The following is an 18,256-nucleotide window of genomic DNA, read 5'->3' as shown; positions in this document are numbered from 1 at the left end:
TTGAAGGCTGATTGTTGTCTGAAGACCTCGGCAAACACCCGGGCGGCCAGAGGAACGATGCCGAGCGGGGCCCTCAGGGAAGGGAGGTCGGCAGGGAGAGGCGTCGATGAGGCCAGAAGGTCAGCGGGAGGCAGGAGGGACTTGGGGGACGACTGATGTGGTCGTGAGCACCTCTCGGCCAGGTTGGTCTGGTCACTGAACGGCCGGTGGGGCGGGGGTGCGGATGGTTCTAGAGGTCCCCGGGGCTCAGCTGCATCGCTGGAAGCCCACTGGGACGTGCTGGACCCCTGGTTGTCAGAGGTCCCCGGATGTGGGGAGGCCCAGGCCCAGAGGTCCTTCCACGTCACGCTGTCCGGAGGACTTTGTCCTCGGGCCCCAAGAGCCCATCTTCCCGCCCAGAGCCTCTGCGGAATCTGCGAAGGGTCCACGGCAACTTGTAACGCTTTTCCTTTTGTGGAAGCCGCCGTCTTCCGGGAGAGGGGATCGCTCGGCCTTCCCGATGCTGACTCGGCCAGCTGTCTCTCTGGGCCCAGGGCTCACGACGGCCCGGCCCGAGCTGGGTGTGGGGGGAGACCCCGTCCTGTGGGCGAAGCTGTCCCTGGGCTTCTGTTCCAGGTGCGTTCTTCACGAAGGAGCTGGAGTTGGGCGCCGTGGCTGTGAAACTGGAGATCTGGGACACGGCCGGCCAGGAGAAGTACCACAGCGTCTGCCGCTTGTACTTCAGGGGCGCCAGTGGGGCCATCTTGGTGTACGACATCACCAGGAGGGTGAGGCTCCCCCCGGGCGCGTCCCCACCCGCCTTCGCGAGGCACCTGCTTCCTTGTGCTCCCGGGCACGGGGACGCTGGCTTCTGAGGGCTTTCTGTGACCGGCCCGCGCTGGTGCTTTATGGTAAAACCACCACAGCCGGTAGAAAACACTTAATGAAAGTCTGTCACTTCCTCCAGGAAGCCCTCACTGATAACCCCTGCTCCTCCTGCATGGTTGAGTTTGTGCCCCTCCGTGGTCCTCTCAGAACCCCGCACGGAGCACCCTCGTCTACCGCTCACGGTTCCTTGGGTGCCCGCCGAATTGGTGAGGGGTGTTGTTGCGGAAATAGTACGCGGCCCCTGGCTGTACGTCCCCCACAGTGTCATCTGGGTAGCTACTAAGTACGTGAGCAGGTGCTTAGAGCAGGAGGACGGAAGGGAGCTGAGAGGAGGGGCACCTGACTCAGCCTGGGGTTGGGAGACTTCCTGCAGGGAGGGAGGGAAAAGTGGGGATTAGCCTGTTGGGGGTGAGGCTGGGCATGGGGGTGCGGTGGGCAGGTGAGCAGAAAGGGAAGATGGTCCTTAGTGAGAGAGCAGAGACCCAGAGACGGCGGGGTGAGGGCGGGGAGGGAGGCGGGTTGGGCTGGGGAATGGGAGGCCACCCACCTGAGCAGCTCAGCAGCAGGAAGGGGAGAGGGGCAGCGTGGGGCCCAGGGCAGGCCCCCCACCCAGGCCTGGTCTCCGGGGTCCCAAAGTTAGGATCAGGTGATAGCCATGCCCCCAAACTCTCCTGCACGGAGTGGTCCCGGAGGGCACCCAGGAGTGAGGAGCCCGAGGCCTGACCCCGAACAGCCCGCAGCCTCCAGACTCGGGCCCTGTGGGGAGGGGAAGGAGCTGTGGTATGACCTGGGCCCCGAAGCCAGAAGACCGGGCCGCCCTGCCTCAGGGGACAGAGCAGCCCTCCGGGGGGTCTGTCGTCTGGCCGACTGGACGGTGGGTGCTTCCACGCAGCGTGGCCGTGGACATCTGCATTGCCACACCCGCATGTCTTTGCTGGGAGAGCCGATGAAGAGCACCCGTGAGATTTGTGTGGCGTCCATGTGTTTTCTTCGTTAGGATTCCTTCTGCAAAGCCCAGCAGTGGCTGCAGGACCTCGAGAGGGAGGCACCCCCGGGGGAGGTCGTGGTGATGCTGGTTGGCAACAAGACGGACGTTGGCGAGCGGCGGGAGGTGACGTTCCAGGTAGCGCTTGGGACTAGGTTGTGTCACTCCCCGAGGGGAGAAGGGGGTGACCCCAAGGTGGACACGACCACTCGCGACCCAGTCTCCCACCCACCCGCGTGCACACCACACCTGCACGCACGTCACAGACACTCATATATACTTCCTACTTGAATGTCCCTTTTGAGCAAAGATTTCTGATCTTTCCTGGAAAAGTCAGGCCTAGCGATGGTTGTTCCCCACATGTGGGGAGGCCCAGGCCAGCCCTTCTGGAAGGGGGCGGGGGGACCCGTGTGGCCGGTCTCCAAGGACCCCGGCCAGGTTAGCCAGGCTCACGAAGAAACCGTGGCCTTTCCTGCCCCTTCATCCCGGGCTGAGTTATGTGGGTGTTCAATCAATGATTGAAAAAGAGATAAGTGAAAAAATCCAGATTTCCTCGCTAGGAACCGAGCAAGGGCTAGAAAGTAAAGAAAGCCATAGTTGGGGTGCATGGGAGGCTTAGTCAGTTAAGTGTCCGACTTCGGCTCAGATCATGATCTCGGCATTCCTGGGTTCAAGCCCCACGTTGGGCTCTGTGCCGACAGCAGAGAGCCTGATGTGGGGCTTGAACTCACGAACCACAAGATCATGACCTGAGCCCAAGTCAAACACTTAACCGACTGAGCAACCCAGGCACCCCCAATTTTCATTTGAGAGAGAGAGAGAAAGAGATTGTGAGTGGGGGAGAGGGGCAGAGGGAGAGAGAGAGAGTGGGGTTCGATGCATCCCACAACCTTGGGATCATGACCTGAGCCAAAATCGAGAGTCAGATGCTCAACTGACTGAGCCATCCAGGTGCCCCTGGCTTTCATTTAAAAAGGTTTTTTTTCAACGTTTTTTATTTATTTTTTGGACAGAGAGAGAGACAGAGCATGAACGGGGGAGGGGCAGAGAGAGAGGGAGACACAGAATCGGAAACAGGCTCCAGGCTCCGAGCCATCAGCCCAGAGCCCAATGCGGGGCTCGAACTCCCGGACCGCGAGATCGTGACCTGGCTGAAGTCGGACGCTTCACCGACTGCGCCACCCAGGCGCCCCTGGCTTTCATTTTAAAATAATTCCAGGATTACAAAAAAGTGGTGCAGAAGTACCACAAAAAGTTCCTGTATGCCTTTCGCCCAGCCTTCCCGAACACTAACGTCTCGCAAAAACACAGAGCAGTGAGCAAATCAGGAAATGGGCATTCACACAATACTAAGTCCACACCTTGTTCAGATTGTATCAGTGCCCCCCTAACACCCTGATGCATCACTCCCCGCAGTACTCACCCGTGTGGAGAGTGAGGGGGGACCCCCAGAAGGAGGGCTCAGCTCGGCTCAGCTTCCACATTTCCTGCCTTCTCACTTGCTTGGCCCTACATCAGAGCCCACGGGTGCAGGAGAGACGTGTGGGCGGGGAGCCGCCAGCTTCCCCTGGTGGCTCAGGCTCTGCTGGGAGGGGAGCCCTCCCCCTGCGAGGGCCTCCCCGCCTCCCCGGCCCTGGGCCCCCGCAGGAGAGAACCGAAATACAGAATTGGGAACCATCACTGGTCTTGGGTCTTAGAAGGCAATTGAGTATTCCTAGGGAAGAGACTTTTTTTCCTTAAAAATTTTTTTTAAGTTTATTTCTGTATTTTGAAAAGGGGAGCATGAGCAGGGGAGGGGTCGAGAGAGAGGGAGAGAGAGAATCCCAAGCAGGCTCCACGCCGTCAGCGCGGAGCCTGATGTGGGGCTTGATCTCCAGAACTATGAGATCGTGACTTGAGAAAAAAATCAAGAGTTGGGCACTCCACAGACTGAGCCACCCAGGCGCCCTGGGGGAAAGTCTTTTTGTAAATTTGCGGCCACTTCCCTCAGGAAGGGAAAGAGTTTGCGGAGAGCAAGAAGTTGCTGTTCGTGGAGGCCTCGGCCAAACTGAACCACCAGGTGACTGAGGTCTTCAGCACCATAGGTGAGTGGTGGGGCCCCCAGGAGAGCAGGGGTGGTGGTGATGGGGGGGGAGGGGAGTCATCACTGCCTCTGCTTCTTGGGTCTCGTTTCTGGCATCCTGGGACCCGACAGAATGTCTCCGGGGGCTGGAAGGTGAGCAGGATTGCCAGGGGCCTGGACTTCATGGCTCTGGGTAACCGTCAGGGAGGACGGGGTCCCGGGACTGACCCACGTGCAGGGTGCATGCCAGGCCGCGGGCCTCCGCTCCCAGACCACCCTCCTCTGTCCTTCGCAGCCCAAGAGCTGCTGCAGAGAGAAGACAGGAAGAAGGCCCAGCTGCAGAGGGGAGATGCAGGGCTGGCTCTGAAGGGGGCACCTGCCGGGCAGGCCGGATGCTGTGCCCACTAACAGCAGCCGCGCCAGGAAGGGCCTGGGGAGGATGCCCCCAGGCCCCGGCTCCGGCTGCCCCTTGGGGTGAGCCATTGCCACGGCCACGTACTCTGATTCCTCCTGAAGCGGGCTTGTTGCTGAGTCCTAGAGATTCTGGAAGCTGGCATCCTTGAGCCTTACCACTTCTCAAAGCTGGCGGGAATCATTCAGGAGAGGAGCCAGGGACAACAGGCTCCCAGGGGTGATGAGAGAAATTGTCCCCTTTTAGGGTTTGTGGGCCTTGGTACGGGGAAGCTGGACTTTAACATTTACCAAGGGACGAAAACTTTTCAAAGCAGTCGCTCCGTTTCTGCCCCCAGCACACTTTGTACATCCGCTTCGTTAAAAACAAAACAAAACAAAACAAAACAAAACAAAAAAACCAACAAGGAGCTTTCCAAACATAAAGATGAGAAAAAGAAAAAACACCTCCCTGGTTCCCGTAAGATGAAAGTCATACAGCCTCACACATACTAAAAACATAAGATAAAAATCTGTAACTTTCTGGAATGTTCTTTGCCGTGATGACTCGTAATTCTTTATGTAAAAGGCGTATACGACTCTGCTCTTCCTTGTGAGGATCGTGTGTCCCGGGCAGATGTCCTCACTCGGGCTCCAATAAAACTCTTTTCTCTTTAAAATTTTAGGCCCCGTGTTGATGGGGTGGGGGTGGGGGGTGTCAGCTCTGCCTCAGCAGACGGTGATTCCAGATTCCCTGGGACAGGTGCACCCGCCTCTGCCGGAATTCTCGTCCCCTCAGCTGCCTCACTACCTAGCGTAGGGTGAAGCAGGCCAGGGGACGACAAGGACTGGAAACCCTGGGCTGGACGGGGCGCTGTCCGGGGCTGGGCCCGCCTGGTTTGGGGAGCTGTGAGAGGAGGGGGCAGGCCTGGACAGGGGTGGCGGTGCTGGGAGGAGATGAGGTGTGGACTATGGGGCTGCGTCCACGTCCTGCCTCTCAGGGTCGTGGCCCAGGGAGGGACAGAACCCAAGGGAGGGGTTGGGGCCCCAGGCCCCTGCCCCTCTCTTCTCCCGGCTCTGAGTTTCACCAGGTGATGCTTGTGCCCTGTGAGCCTGACTCTTGGCCTGTGGTGTAAGTTTTGCAGCTTATATGTCTTCAAACATGGAACCGTGTTATCTAACCCAGCGGTTAGAGAGTTTGCAAGTTGGGGTTTGTCATGGCACGTGGACAGGAGGTGGTGCGTGAATGAGGAGGCGGGCCCACGCACAGGCTGTGACGGAGGAGGCCCAGGACACCTCTCCGGTGGTGACACATCACGTGTTCACCTCCTTACTGCCCACCTTCAGGGGGAGGCCCCGATGGCCCTTCTGGGAGCTCAACCCTGATGTCAAGGTGGCTATTTTACTGTGGGGGGGGGGGCAGGGGTGGTGTTGGTTTCATCCTTGTCCCTGGGACTGTAATTAGCTAGTCTGAAATTTTAAGTACTAAGACACTGTTGTCCCCCTGGAAAGGGTGGCCTTGCTGTATCGACTATGAGGGTCAACAGCAGGACCAAGGTCATGCTGACTCTGAATTCGTGACATCTGCAAAGGGTGTGGCAGCATTTCTAGGGGCTCCTCCGGAATTGCTCTCATCCACCTGCATGGGGACGTCCTCCCAGCCCCAGGCCTGGACCTCTGTGGGGGCCCAGCGCATGAGGAACCCCGGCAGCAGACTGACCAGGACACGGAGCCAGGCACTGGCTGGGACCCGTCCACATGAGGTCACCTCAGCCTGGCAGTATCCTGCCAAGGGTCAGGGCTCCCCACGAGGATCCCTTCTAGGTTCTGGCAGCTGGTCCCGCCCTCATCCAGCAGGCCTGGGACCCTCTGCATTCCAACCTCGTGATCCTAATTGGAAGGAGCTGGGCCCAGGCAGACCCAGCGTCTGTTCTGGGGAGGTGGGGACAGCCCAGGTGTCCCACGGATTCAGGCCTTCCTGATGTACATTCTCCAAGAGCTTCTCATGGATCTTTCTAGACTAAAGCAGATTTCACAAGGCTTCCCTTGTCATGATCTTTGAGAAAAGCTACAAGGCAAATACAGAAAATAATAGCCTTGGAGAGGGCCTGCTTCCTTGATTTCCACTCACGTTATTTTTTTTTCTTGAACAATTTCATCCGTGACAATGTCTGTGGTCAAGTTGCCCGGTTTCTCATTATTATTCCCGCGTAGATGAAACATGTAAAGTGTGAGTCCCTGGGGTGCCAGTCCCTGGGGTCCCCTTCCCCCTCTGCTCCCCCCATCTTCCCTGCTGTAGCAGGGCTGGGGACCCCTGTGCCAACCTGACCAGATCCCCCTTGGAGGCCGCAGGAGGCCGAGGTCACCCCTGGCCACTAGATGGCATTCCAGCATCGCTTAAGGCAGACCCCGCTGCTCGAGGGCACAGGGTCTGGGTATTCGCTGCTAAATGCCAGGCTTTCAGAGACATTTCTCATGAGTTGATTGATGCGATGGGAAGTGGCAAAATGAAGGAGATATTTGTAGGATACCCATGTATCTATACCTATTCCCTCCTGTTTTGTCTAGTGAGTATCACTGTGCTAGAATTTATTATTAAAACGTATCCTTGGACTTCTTTCCACCAAGCATCCGTCCATGGTGTCCTAGGCTGGATGCGGTGCATTGTGGTCCTGGAGCTCAGCTCCCCATCACCCAGGATGTGACTGCACCTTTCCCTCTCCTCTGCCCCACTAGGCGGGTGGCTCGACCCTGCTATGGAATGACCTGGGAGCCTCCACAAGCAGCAGCCCTTGCCCCCCGCAGGCTCTGGTTAAATCGGTCTGTGGTGCAGCTTGGGCCCTGGTTCCCGGGAGATTTGAGCCTCCCAGGTGAACCTAATATTCTGGCAAGCTGGAGAACCACCCGAGGGCAGAGGTTCTAGCCGTCCTTTTCCTATGGGGTGCTCGGTGCCTGGTACAACATCTGACACCCTCCAGGCGCTCAACAAACGTGTGCCCGGCAAGAGGATAGAGATGGGTTTTCCCCCGAGATCTAAAGGAAAGACAGGCTTTCCAAAACCAGCTTCCACCACAATGACGGGTGGAAGGGCTCTGTATCTGTGCTCCGCCCACCTGATCTCAGCCCCATCCCGGAACCTGAGACTGGGGTGGGGGCAGTGTACGCAGGGAGATGCACCCATGGGGTCGGCAGGCATTCCCGGCGGAGTCCCAGGAATACTAGTTCCCTTGTGCGATGGCCTCTGGTCCTGACAATGTGGGAACAAAGGCAAATGACAAGTTGAATTTCCTTACTGCCTACAGCCCACTGACAAGTCCTTGAGACAGGCAGTGACCTTCCTCTGGGGGCTTTGCCCGGATGATGACACTTTGCTATGGGCAAAAGGCAAATTTAGCTTAACGTTATCCTTACCCACCCCGTCCCCGCCCCCAGGATCCCGTGAGTCTCTATTAACATATAAAAATTCCTTTAGAAACTTCCTTTATCTCTGCCTCCCGAGATATATGTTGGCAATCATCCTCCAAGCTTCTGGCCCTTGATAGCCATCTGAAGGGTCTCCTGACAGTTTGTACTCAACAGCAGTAAATGACGTTTCCCTAGCAACAGCCAGCCCCTCAAGGTCCTGGACACCTTGCTTCCAAAATACCTTAGAGACTTGCACTGTCCCTAACCCCCTCCCAAGCTGAAGGTGTATAATCAGTGACCTGCCACAACCCCAAGGCAGCTCTTTCTGCCCACGGGTCCTGTCCCTTTTGCACCAAAGATGTCTCAAGAATTCTTTCTTGACCGTCAGCTCCGGACCCCTACTGCTCTCAAACCCCATCACTGAGGGATGCCGGCCTGTGAGCCCACTGTCCTGCCTGCAGCCTGGGAAGCTGCTCCCGCCCCACTTAGCCTGAGTTTGGACCTGGGTCCTCTCTGGAGCCTGTATGTGTGCATGCCTTCGGTGATGGAGGCAGGAGACTCAGAGGGTTGGTAAGTGGCCTCCCCTTACCGCTGTCCTGCCCCTGAAGGTACCCTTTCCCTGTCTTCTGTTTCCTCGGGATGCATCTCCTCCAACCCCACTGGAAGAGTTCCCCGGGCCCTGTTAACAAGACAACCACAAGGCCATAATGGAACCACTGAAGGCCCTGTTAATACTTAACACAACCGTGGTTTCCACTCCTTCTGGAATGTAACCTTTAACCTGCCAAATTGGAATTTCCTGGAGGCCATCCTCTGCAAGACCCCTTCCCCCTTAGGAGGGCGACCTTGCCTAAACAATGCTAATAAATCCCTTAAAAAAAAAAAAAAAGAACCTTCTCTCTGTCCTTAAAATCTTTCCTTTTCTGCACCTGGGCAGAGCATGTCTCCTGGCTGGACTGAATGCTGCCCGATTCAGGAGTTGCTTAATAAAGCCAATTAGGTCTTCAAATGTTTGAATTTTGTCTTTTAACAGCCCAGAGCGGTCGACTCAGGGACTTCTTCTTTCTTTAAAAATTATTCCTTTCTTGGGGTTCCCACTGGGCCAAACTGAGACAATTGAAGCATCTAATATTATTTGTAAGGTGTTGAACAAAAAGAGAGAGAGAGAGAGAGAGAGAGACCTCCTTTAGAAGAATCCAGCTAATAAATGTGGAAGGAATTGGAGAATCTCCATTGTGTGACCCACCGGTGAGGTCATTTGCTTCCCAGCAGGGATGTTCAGTGGGTGTATAAATCACTGGTGGGGGCGGGGGGGGGTGCTGGGCACACAGGGCTGGTATGTCAGGCACACGGTGAGCAGGGGGGAGACCCCTTACGGTGGAGATCCCCGCCTCTAGGCCAGGGTCACACGGAGGGACACAGCAGGAGGAGGGACACAGTGCTGGTGCCCACAGCAAGTGACTGAATCCAGCTGAGGCGCTCGATCTGCCTCTCAGACCACAGGAAATTCAGGGACAGAACAAGGGAACACACCTCAACAAACCAGATCATTCTACAGGATGACGCATCTGGGCTCTTGAGAGAGTCCGTGTCAAGACAAAATAAGAAGGTCAGGGGCTAACAAGCAATACCTAACTATGACAGTGAATTTAGATCGTAGCCTGCTTTCAACAAAAAGAAAGAAAAAAGGACAGCAAGACTTTCTGGCCATACTTGGGGATTTTTGACTATGAACTGAAAACCAGGTGATATTATGGAGTTATTAGAAAATGTTTTAGGCATGGTCGTTTTGTGGTTATGCAGGATGCTGTCCTCATTTTGAGGAGCAACGTGCTGAAATATCTAGGGGAAATGTCACGATGTTTACAACTTACTTCCAGATGGTGGATGGGGAGAGAGAGAGAGAGAGAGAGAGAGGAAGAGAAAGCAAATACATAAAATAAAAAGTGTTGATTCTAAGAGAGGGTGTGTGGGATGCTCCTTAGATTACCTTTTGAACTTTCCCGTGTGTTTAAAAACTTTCATAAAAAGTTGCAGGAAGCATAATCTCCCGCCTCTCCATCCCTCTGGGCACAGAAGGTGTGTTAGTGGCCCGGGGCTGCCCTACCGGAGCACCGCATTCCGGAGCCCATCGGCACACCGCTGTGTTTCCGTGCGAACTCTTTTTTTTTTTAAAGGGTGTAATTTAGCGGCGTGAGCATATTTACAGGGTCTGCAAGCAGGCCCTCGGTCCAGCTCCAAGATGTTTTCATGTCTGTCAAGCAGTTACCCTGGCAACCGGCAGTCTGCTCTCTGTCTCCCTTCCGCACATTTCATAGAAATCTGATCATACGCTACGTGGACTTTCGCGCCTTCCACTTGGCGTCTCGTTTTCGAGGACCCGAGCTGTGGCATCGGCAGACCCCGGTCCTTTTTATGGCTGAGTCCTAACGCGCTGTGTGGATCGACCGCACTTCATCTGTTCGTGTGTCACTTTCTGAGCATCTGCTGGGACCTGCTTTCCTGACTGCGCCCCATCCCAGGCCTGGTCCAGCACCTGTCTGTTCCGGGGAGCGGTCCTGGCCCTGCCTCCTCCCTGTGTCTGGTGAGCCCTGGACCTCCCTCCCTCAAAATGGAGCAGGGACGGCTGGGGTCTGGGGGCCTGCGGGCCTGCTCTGTGGCCTCCTGGGTGTGGACGGACGGAAGTCTGGCAGTCAAGGTGGGCTCCCGAGACCCTGAAAGGGTGCAGACAGTGGCCCGCGTGCTCTGGGTTTGGAAGTGGCTGCCCGTTAAGCCCGTCCCCACCACCCTCCTCCCTGCACGCCAGGGTGGGGTGGGCCTTGGGGAAGGGGTTTACACCGAACACCCACACCGTGTTGGCCTGCAAGCAGGTGCTGTGACTGCCTGAGCTGTGGAGTGAGGTGGGTGTTCCTGTCCGGGGGTGTTCAGATGGGGACACTGAGGCTCAGAGTTAAGGGCTGGGCTCAGTTGCCCAGTTCGTGGGGGTGTGGCCCTGGCACCGAGGCAAGCTCCTCTGAGGCAGGACGTAGGGACATCTTGGCGCGATTTGGCACGGGCAGCAAAGGGACGCGGTGCAGTTCATTTAGGTTCGAGTCTCCCGCTGGTGGTTAGAAACAAGCAGCTCACGCTTGTCTTTCTCCTCTAAGTGCAAGCAAACAAGGGAGGTGAAAGCGACTGGGCTCAGAGAGGACGGGTCACGGGGAAGGGCTGTGCTGCCCGCCCCTGGGGGCCTCCTGCACCGCGTGGTGCAATGTGCAGCCTGGACAGCCACTCAGAGCCACTCAGGTGGAGGGCGCTATGGGCCGCAGGTGACCCAGGAAGGTCCCAGATCCCCTACCCAGTGCTGGGTGCCCTCAGGCGAGTCACGGAGCCTCTGGGCTGCTGGACTCTGAGCATCCTTCTAGGCTACTGTCCCTCGAGGGAAGACAGCTTCCAGTTTGCCACCACAAAGATGCAACTAAACAAGGCCAGCTGCTTTTATTAGGATTGAAGGGAAAGGAGCCGTGGAGGGGGGGTGGGGGGAGGCTCCTGGAATCATGTCTTCCTGCGCCGGGCTGTCCCCCATCCCCAGAGGGCTCAGCGCCTCCTTTCAGGGGGGAGCAGCCTGGCCGGTTCACGACATCCCGGGGGGGCTGCTGTCCTCCGGCCGAAGCGGCCCACGGGTCTGATCCTGCGGCCCGCGTACCAGGCGGGATCGATGTCAGGGTCTGGGAAGGAGAGAGCGAGAGCTTGTGCATGGGCGTCCGCTGTGCGTCCCCTGGCACGTGCGTGCCGTCTGTCCCTGCAGGTGGCAGGCCAGGTCACTTCTGGGTAGTGGGCAGCTTTGGGAAATGGGAACTCAAGCTACGCAGCCACCCCTTCCCCCCCCCCCCGCCCCCCCAAGGGTCTCGTGCCAGGGGCGGGGAAAGCCAATGAGCCCCTCAACTGTGTGCTGCGCGCGTCGGCAGGGGCGCTGGGAAGCAGGTGACCGGGCCATTCTCTGGAAAGGCCTGGCAAGCAACAGGCCGCACCCCTCCCAGGGCAGGGGCACTCGTGGTGAGCCACGGTTCCTGGGGGTGGAGGGGGGTGGGGCGGGTGAAGGAGGCTGATGCCCAGGGTCGGGCACTCACTGCGGATCTCCATGGAGTGCGGGTGGGTTTGGCTCGCAGCCCCCCGCAGGGCCATTCCCAGCAGCAGCAGGCCCAGCAGCCAGGCCTGCAAAGCCTTCATCCCTCGGCTCCTGGCTCAGGGCCGGCTCGAGGTGGGATCCCACCCGGGAGGGCACGACCTGGGCGCAGGGCAGGAGCAAGGTTACGTTACACACCCGGCAGGGCGGGCGGCCACAGAGGTGGGAGCCTTAGAGAACGCGAGCGCGGCGTGCGCGAGCGAGAGGGTATGTGCACGCGCATGTGAGTGTACGCGCGCGCGCGCACATGCGTGGGACCGCACGCCTGTGTAGGACACGAGAGCGCGCGCGTGCGGTCACAGGCCCGTGCACGTGTGAAGAGTGGGGTGCACGCGCAGCCAACCTCCTCCGTGAGCTGCTCTGAGCTGCGCTGGAGCGGGCCTGGGCCACACTAGGCTCTTTGCAAAGCGCGTCGCCCTCCCCGGGGCCTCATTCTGTGCAGCGAGCCTTACGTGAGGCCAGCACGCGTGTGTCAGCCTCTGACGGGCTCAGACCCGTTTGCACCACCCCCATGTCATCGGAAGGAACCGGGGAGGTGTACACGCCGTGGGTGTAGAGAGGTGGGCTGTCTGGGAATGGCCCCTGTCTGTCTGTCTGTCTGTCTGTGTCAGGGAGCCGGAGGGACTGGAGCTCTCTGTACCGCTGTGTGCACCCTGTGCACACAGGCAGGGGGGGCAGAGGCGAGCAGGGTGTGGGGAACTGGCCCCCAGGGTTGCTGCAGAGGCCCTGGGCGCAGGGGGCGGTTTGCCTGCCAGGGACGTGGCGGGGGGCTGGGGGTCCCCGGCGCAGGCTGCTTTCCCTCACTCAGCCCAGGACTTCCCGACACCCAGTCCATCGTGTCCCCACAGGTCAGCTGGTGGTCGGGCTGTGGAAGAGTCCTCTGGTACCCTGCCATCGTCGGGGGACCTGGCCCTCCTCCCGCACGTGCCCCCACCCTCGGCACTTGGGGGGGGCATCAGAAGGCGCCTGAGCACCCTGTGTGTTCTAGGGAGGACCCCTCTGCCGACCTTGACTTTCCAGGTTGCCCAAGCCCCATGGAAAGCGCTCTTGGTCTGAGAGATTTAAAATGCCCACCTCTCTGTTGGGGTGTCACACGCGGGGTGGGAATTGGAGGACACGGAGGTGCCACCACGAAAGCAGAGTAATGTAGAGACCCATCCGGACGGGCTGGGCTGTTGCTGCTCCTCTGGGCGGGACCCAGGCCGGTGGCTGGCCTCATAGGAGGGGTAGGACGCGTCCTGGCCCCTGGTCCCCAAGGACCTGTTTCTCTTCCGCCTGGAGATTCTTGCCTCCAGCCCACTGGGTTTCCTGCTCCGCATTGCCACAGGGGCGCAGGGACAATTCTGCCCTTTGTCTCTACTGTGGCCAATGCTGGAGCATCGGAGCTGGGCAGGTGGGTGCCCCTCAGACACACAAACCCCTGGCTGCAGGGAGACCCTCCTGCCCCAGCCCTACAGGGAGGAGAGTGACAAGGAAGGGGCACAGAGAAACAGGGTGGGGGTGGGGTGGGTACTCACCGCGGGTCCCCACGAGCGTGCTGCGCCCAGCGGTGACCCAGGCAGGGCCAGCTCACCCCCTTTTATAACCCGAGGAGGAAGCAGCCCACCCCCCAGCTGCTCCCCCCCCCCCCGCCTCAACCGCATCCCCCTCCCTCCCAGGGTGGCATTGGGACAGAGTCTCCGCTTTTTCTTTTCTGTCTTCTATTTTTTTTTTTTAAACTCATCAGCGATGTGATTTGTCCCTTCCTGGGTTATATAATCTCATTTGGGTCGAGTGGTTTTAAAACACATTAGCCTTCCTTCTTCACACCGGCCTTTGGGCTGATGGCAAAGTCTGTGCCACGGGCGGGGCAGTGTGGGAGCACTGTGGTCACAGAAGGGTGACGGGAGAGGCTGCCGGGGCCTGACCCCGCTTCCCAGGCCTCAGTCCCCTGTCTGTCCCCCACCTGCGGGGTCTTCACAGCTGCATTCATCACATGCAAACCAGTGCCGTCCTGTTTCTGTAACACACAGAATGCTTCCTCCCAGGCTTTCCAGTTTCCGTCACTACTGCTTAGAATGAGCAAGTTTACTGTGATTATAAAAGAAATGTATTAACTTTCACTATAAAATAAGAAACAAGTTTGTACTAAAAAACTGTTTTGAAGGTTTATTTATTTTGAGAGAGCGCGAGAGCGAGAGAGAGAGAGCAAGCTCAGGGGAAGGGCAGAGAGAGGAGAGAGACAGAATCCCCAGCAGTCTCCTTGCTGTCAGTGCGGAGCCGGACATGGGGCTCAAACTCAGGGACCCAGGGATCACAACCTGAGCCGAAGTCAAGATTCAGATGCGTAACCAGCAAGCCTCCCAGGCTTCCCCACTGGCTGTTTCCAGGCACCCCTACTAGCTGGATTTGCTGTGCTAATACTTAGGATTTTTCTTGTCTGTTGGGTTCGATTCTCTTTTCTCACACAGTCTTTGTTCTGTTTTGAGGCTAAGGTTTTGCTAACCTTACAAAAGAGGAAGGGCCCTTCCCCCTTTCCTTTGTTCTGTGAAGGAGTTTGAGGAAGGACACGAGTTTGGGGCTGTTTGGGGGAGGGAGAGGGCAGGGCTTGGTGCTGATAAGAGGGGAGAGTGGGGGGGTGGGGGCTGGGGTCATGGGTGGGGGGGGTTCCTGGCTCCAGAGCTTGGTGGGCTGAGACAGGAGCCCTGGGGACAGGGAAATGAGTTCAGTGGCGGCAGGTGTTTTTGGACCCTGAGGGATGGCCCTGCGGCTGCTTTGTGCGTCCAGAGCTCCTCAGTGGGGCCTCGGCCACGGCGGGAACATGCGTGTGAACAGAGCGAACGGCTGGGCAGAGGGTGAGCTCACCAGGGAGGAGCGGGGAGTGGGGAGGAGGGCAGAGAAGGGACGGGATTGGGCAGCAGGAGGAACCCAGGGATCAGCCCAGGGGAGGAGGCTTGAGTGCAGAGGGGCGGGTGTGAGGGCGCCTCCCCGCGGGGCCCTTTGCTGGGCCGGCTGTGGATGATGCCCCATCCTGTCCTTTAACTGCCCTGCACACGAGAATTCAAACCCCTCCGCTGTCCCGGCCCCCCTGCTTCTCCAACACACTCTTGTCTGCCGGGGGTCGGCAAACCTTTTCTGCAATGGGCCAGACGGTGAACATATCCGGCTTTGTGGGCCGGGATCTGTGTTGTAGCTGCAGGTGAACTGAACCTGAATAGCTAGGGCTGGGCACCTGCAGGGCTGTTTCACAAAACCAGGCTGCTGGCTGGATTGGGCCCCTGGGCCGCAGTCAGCTGCCCCCTGTATTTCTAGCGGGCACATTACTCATTATAGGTGTGGGCCAATGGTCCACCATCGAGGGAGGCCCTTGGGCCCTGGTGGGGAGACCATAGTCCGATTTATGAATCCCACGTGTACGAGGTCGCTGGGTCACTTGCACGGGATCAAATGACCTGCTCCCCTGCTAGTCGAGGCAGATCCCGCCCTAGGCTGGCAGCACGTATGAGGGACATGGCCCTGCTCGCTTGGTCACTTTGTGTCTGGATGATGACTGTGACCGCTCTAGGGAAATAGAACTGGGGCTGAAAAGCCCGCCGAGAGGTTCACGGTCAAGAGGGAAGCCTCAGAAACGTCATAGGGGCATGGCTGCCCCTGGGCCTCCCTGGCCCTGCCTTCCCTTCCCGAGGCTGGGTCTTGTGTCCCTCCGTCCTGACGGAAAGTTCCGTGCGTGGCTCATACACTCGCCGTCTCACCTGGGCTGGTTTGAGTGGGTTCTGCTCCTTGCAATGAAAGGAACCCCACACTGGGGAGACCCTCATGAGCGGACCCCTCTCTTGGAGTGAACTTGATGGCTTTGAATTCTTGGAACTCTTACCCTCAACCAGGTGGGTTCCCGGGCATACTCAGCAGGGAGCACGGTGGTGGGTAGCTGTTTGTGGTTTTGGTGTTTGGACCATAGTGGTGCAGTGGGTTGAAGAGTGTCCCTCAGAAATTCACGTCAACCAGGAATCTCAGAATGTGACCTTGGAAATAAGATCTTTGCAGGTGCAGATGGAATCATGTTAAGATGAGGTCGTGCTGGAGTGAGGTGAGCCCTAAATCCAGTCCCTGGCGTCCTTAGAAGAAGAGGAGGGACACACGGAGACACCGGGAGAAGGTGCTGTGAAGACAGAGGCAGAGACAAGCCAGGGACAGGTGGAGGCCACCGGAAGCTGGGGCAGAGGATGGCACGGATCCTCCCTCAGAGCTTCCAGAAGGACCCGGCCCTGCCGGCACCTTGACCTTGGCCTTTGGCCTCCTGAGCTGTGAGAGAACACGTTTCTGTCATCCTCAGCCACCTTCCTGTGGTGCTTTGTTACATCAGCCCCAGGAAATGAATGCAGGAGTCTGTAAGCGTGTCTGAGTGACTGATGAAATATTTCTTTCTGGTACTTATTTCTAGAAGACACTAGTCTTTGTGGTTTTGGCCTGTGTTTCTTAAACGTGGGCTCCTTCTGGAGTCCTGGAAAAATGGTGCACAATCTGATTGCAAGGAGGTGGCCGTGGGGACTGGGAGACACCAGAGTCCTAGCTGCAGAATGATCACGGTGTGTGTGTGGGGGGGGGGGGGCTCCAGTCACTAGCAAAGCTGCTTCTGATGCAGAAGTTTTCTGAAAATCCAAATTCTTGAGGACTTTTTAAAAATTATTTATTTTTACAAAAAAATTTTTTAAATGTTTATTTTTATTTTTGAGAATGAGAGACAGAGGGTGAGCAGGGGTGGGGCAGAGAGAGAGGGAGACACAGAATCCGAAGCAGGCTCCAGGCTCCGAGCTGTCAGCACAGAGCCCGATGCCAGGCTCGAACTCATCAAATGCAAGATCATGACCTGAGCCGAAGTCAGACACTCAACTGACTGAGCCACCCAGGCACCCCAATCAATTGCATTTTTAAAAAAATTTTATTTTATTTATTTTTTTTGAGAGACAGAACACAAATGGGAAGGGGCAGAGAGAGAGGGAGACACAGAATCCGAAGCAGGCTCCGAGCTCCAAGCTGTCAGCACAGAGCTCGACTCGGGGCTTGAACTCATGAACTGCAAGGTCATGACCTGAACCGAAGTCGGGCGCTTAACTGACTGAGCCACCCAGGCGCCCCTCTTGAGAACATTTTAAAGGACTCATCTTTAATTTAGAAAGCTGTTTCCCAGGTCTGTGTCAGGGAAACACCGCTCCCAAGAGCTGAGGTCAAGTTTTAGTGAGAGATGAGCAGTGGTGGGCGTGTCTTCCTCCCGGAGGGGACAGTGGCTCTGGGAACTCTGGCATCGCACTTATCATCATCGGAAATGACGTTCTCCATTGCTTGTATGTGACTCCCATCCAACTGGGTTCTGGGTATCCGGTGTGGGAAATACCAGACGTGGCTTTTATGTAGGAACTATGCCTTAGTCAGGGTTCTCCAGAGACATGGAACGAAGTGTGTGTGTGTGTGTGTGTGTGTGTGTGTGGAGAGAGAGAGAGTTTAAGGAACTAATGCGATTGTGGGATTGGCAAGTCTGGAATCTACATGGCAAGATGACAGGCTGGGGACCCAGGGAAGAGACGATGTTGCAGCTGGAATTGGAAGGCAGCGCTGAGGCAGAATTCTCTCTTTCTCGGGGGACCTCCTTCTTTCTCTCTTAAGGCCTTCAACTGATTGGATGAGGCCCACCCACACTACGGAGGAGAATCTGCTTTACTCAAAGGTCGCTAATTGTAAATGTTAACCACATCTAAAAAAGCATCACAGCGACATCTAGACCAGTGTTTGGCCAAAAGTCTGGGCTCCAGGGCCTAGCCAAGTTGGCACCTAAAATTAGCCATAGCCATGGGGCAACATCCGGAGAGGGCTTCATCTCCTTGCCAGTAAACTAACCTGCAGGAGTTTTAAGTTGAGAGCAAATAACGGATGGACGTCTGGAGGAATGAGCAGGGTTGCTGGTTGAGAGATGATGCTCTCTGTTCTTGTTTCCTTAGCTTATCCGCGTTTTCTGTTTTCTTCCCAACAAAACACAGAGATAGCTCGTACTGCTAATAGTATTAGTAATAGTCTAATAATAATTCTGTGCAAAAACAACTTTGGTGCCACAGGTCTCGTGAGCACGCTTAGAAGTCACTCGGCCGGCTCGCGTGCAGGCTGTGGAGTGTCTGGGGACCAGAAGCCAAGTGCACAGGGATCCTATTGTGCCTTCGGGGTGGGTCTCCGGCCCCCGGTGGAGCGGCTTCTTCCACACAGCGCTGTTGAGACTTACAGAAATCGCTGCTGGCTAGAGCACCGCCGTGGAAGACCACTGACCTGAGGTGGTTCGGGTCGATGCGCTGGGGCAATCGCCTGGAAGGTCATACCCTTTGCTGGGCATGTGGCAGGAACTGAGCATAAGTGGCTA

The 18,256-nt window shown here is 57.1% G+C and overlaps 2 protein-coding genes across 4 annotated transcripts in view; one reads left to right on the top strand and one right to left on the bottom strand.

Moving 5' to 3' along the window:
• The window catches only part of RAB17 (RAB17, member RAS oncogene family), a 29,542-nt gene extending 25,207 nt beyond the window's left edge, over positions 1-4,335 (top strand). For both annotated transcript variants that reach the window (XM_027046845.2, XM_015064770.3), the window contains 4 exons: positions 616-767; positions 1,865-1,990; positions 3,843-3,936; positions 4,210-4,335. In XM_027046845.2, coding sequence (XP_026902646.2) covers positions 616-767; positions 1,865-1,990; positions 3,843-3,936; positions 4,210-4,322 — 485 coding nt within the window. In that variant the 3' untranslated portion in view covers positions 4,323-4,335. The remainder of the gene's footprint in view (positions 1-615; positions 768-1,864; positions 1,991-3,842; positions 3,937-4,209) is intronic.
• A 6,826-nt stretch (positions 4,336-11,161) lies between these two features.
• PRLH (prolactin releasing hormone) lies at positions 11,162-13,463 on the bottom strand. 2 transcript variants are annotated; one of them, XM_053216003.1, is made up of 3 exons: positions 13,392-13,463; positions 11,819-11,976; positions 11,162-11,416 (listed from the first exon to the last, which is right to left on the bottom strand). In XM_053216003.1, exons 2-3 carry the CDS (start codon positions 11,916-11,918, stop codon positions 11,286-11,288), a joined length of 231 nt encoding a protein of 76 aa, XP_053071978.1. In that variant the 5' UTR covers positions 11,919-11,976; positions 13,392-13,463; the 3' UTR covers positions 11,162-11,285. The 2 variants fall into 2 exon arrangements, with proteins under 2 accessions (XP_053071978.1, XP_026902670.2); XM_027046869.2 differs by lacking the exon at positions 13,392-13,463 and having other exon boundaries at positions 11,819-12,094.
• Positions 13,464-18,256: the final 4,793 nt, after the last annotated feature.

This window comes from Acinonyx jubatus, chromosome C1 (assembly GCF_027475565.1).
Source record: "Acinonyx jubatus isolate Ajub_Pintada_27869175 chromosome C1, VMU_Ajub_asm_v1.0, whole genome shotgun sequence".
NCBI classification, from domain to species: domain Eukaryota; kingdom Metazoa; phylum Chordata; class Mammalia; order Carnivora; family Felidae; genus Acinonyx; species Acinonyx jubatus.
Note: the sequence above shows the minus strand (reverse complement) of the source record. Positions and strands in the feature narration are given on the sequence as shown.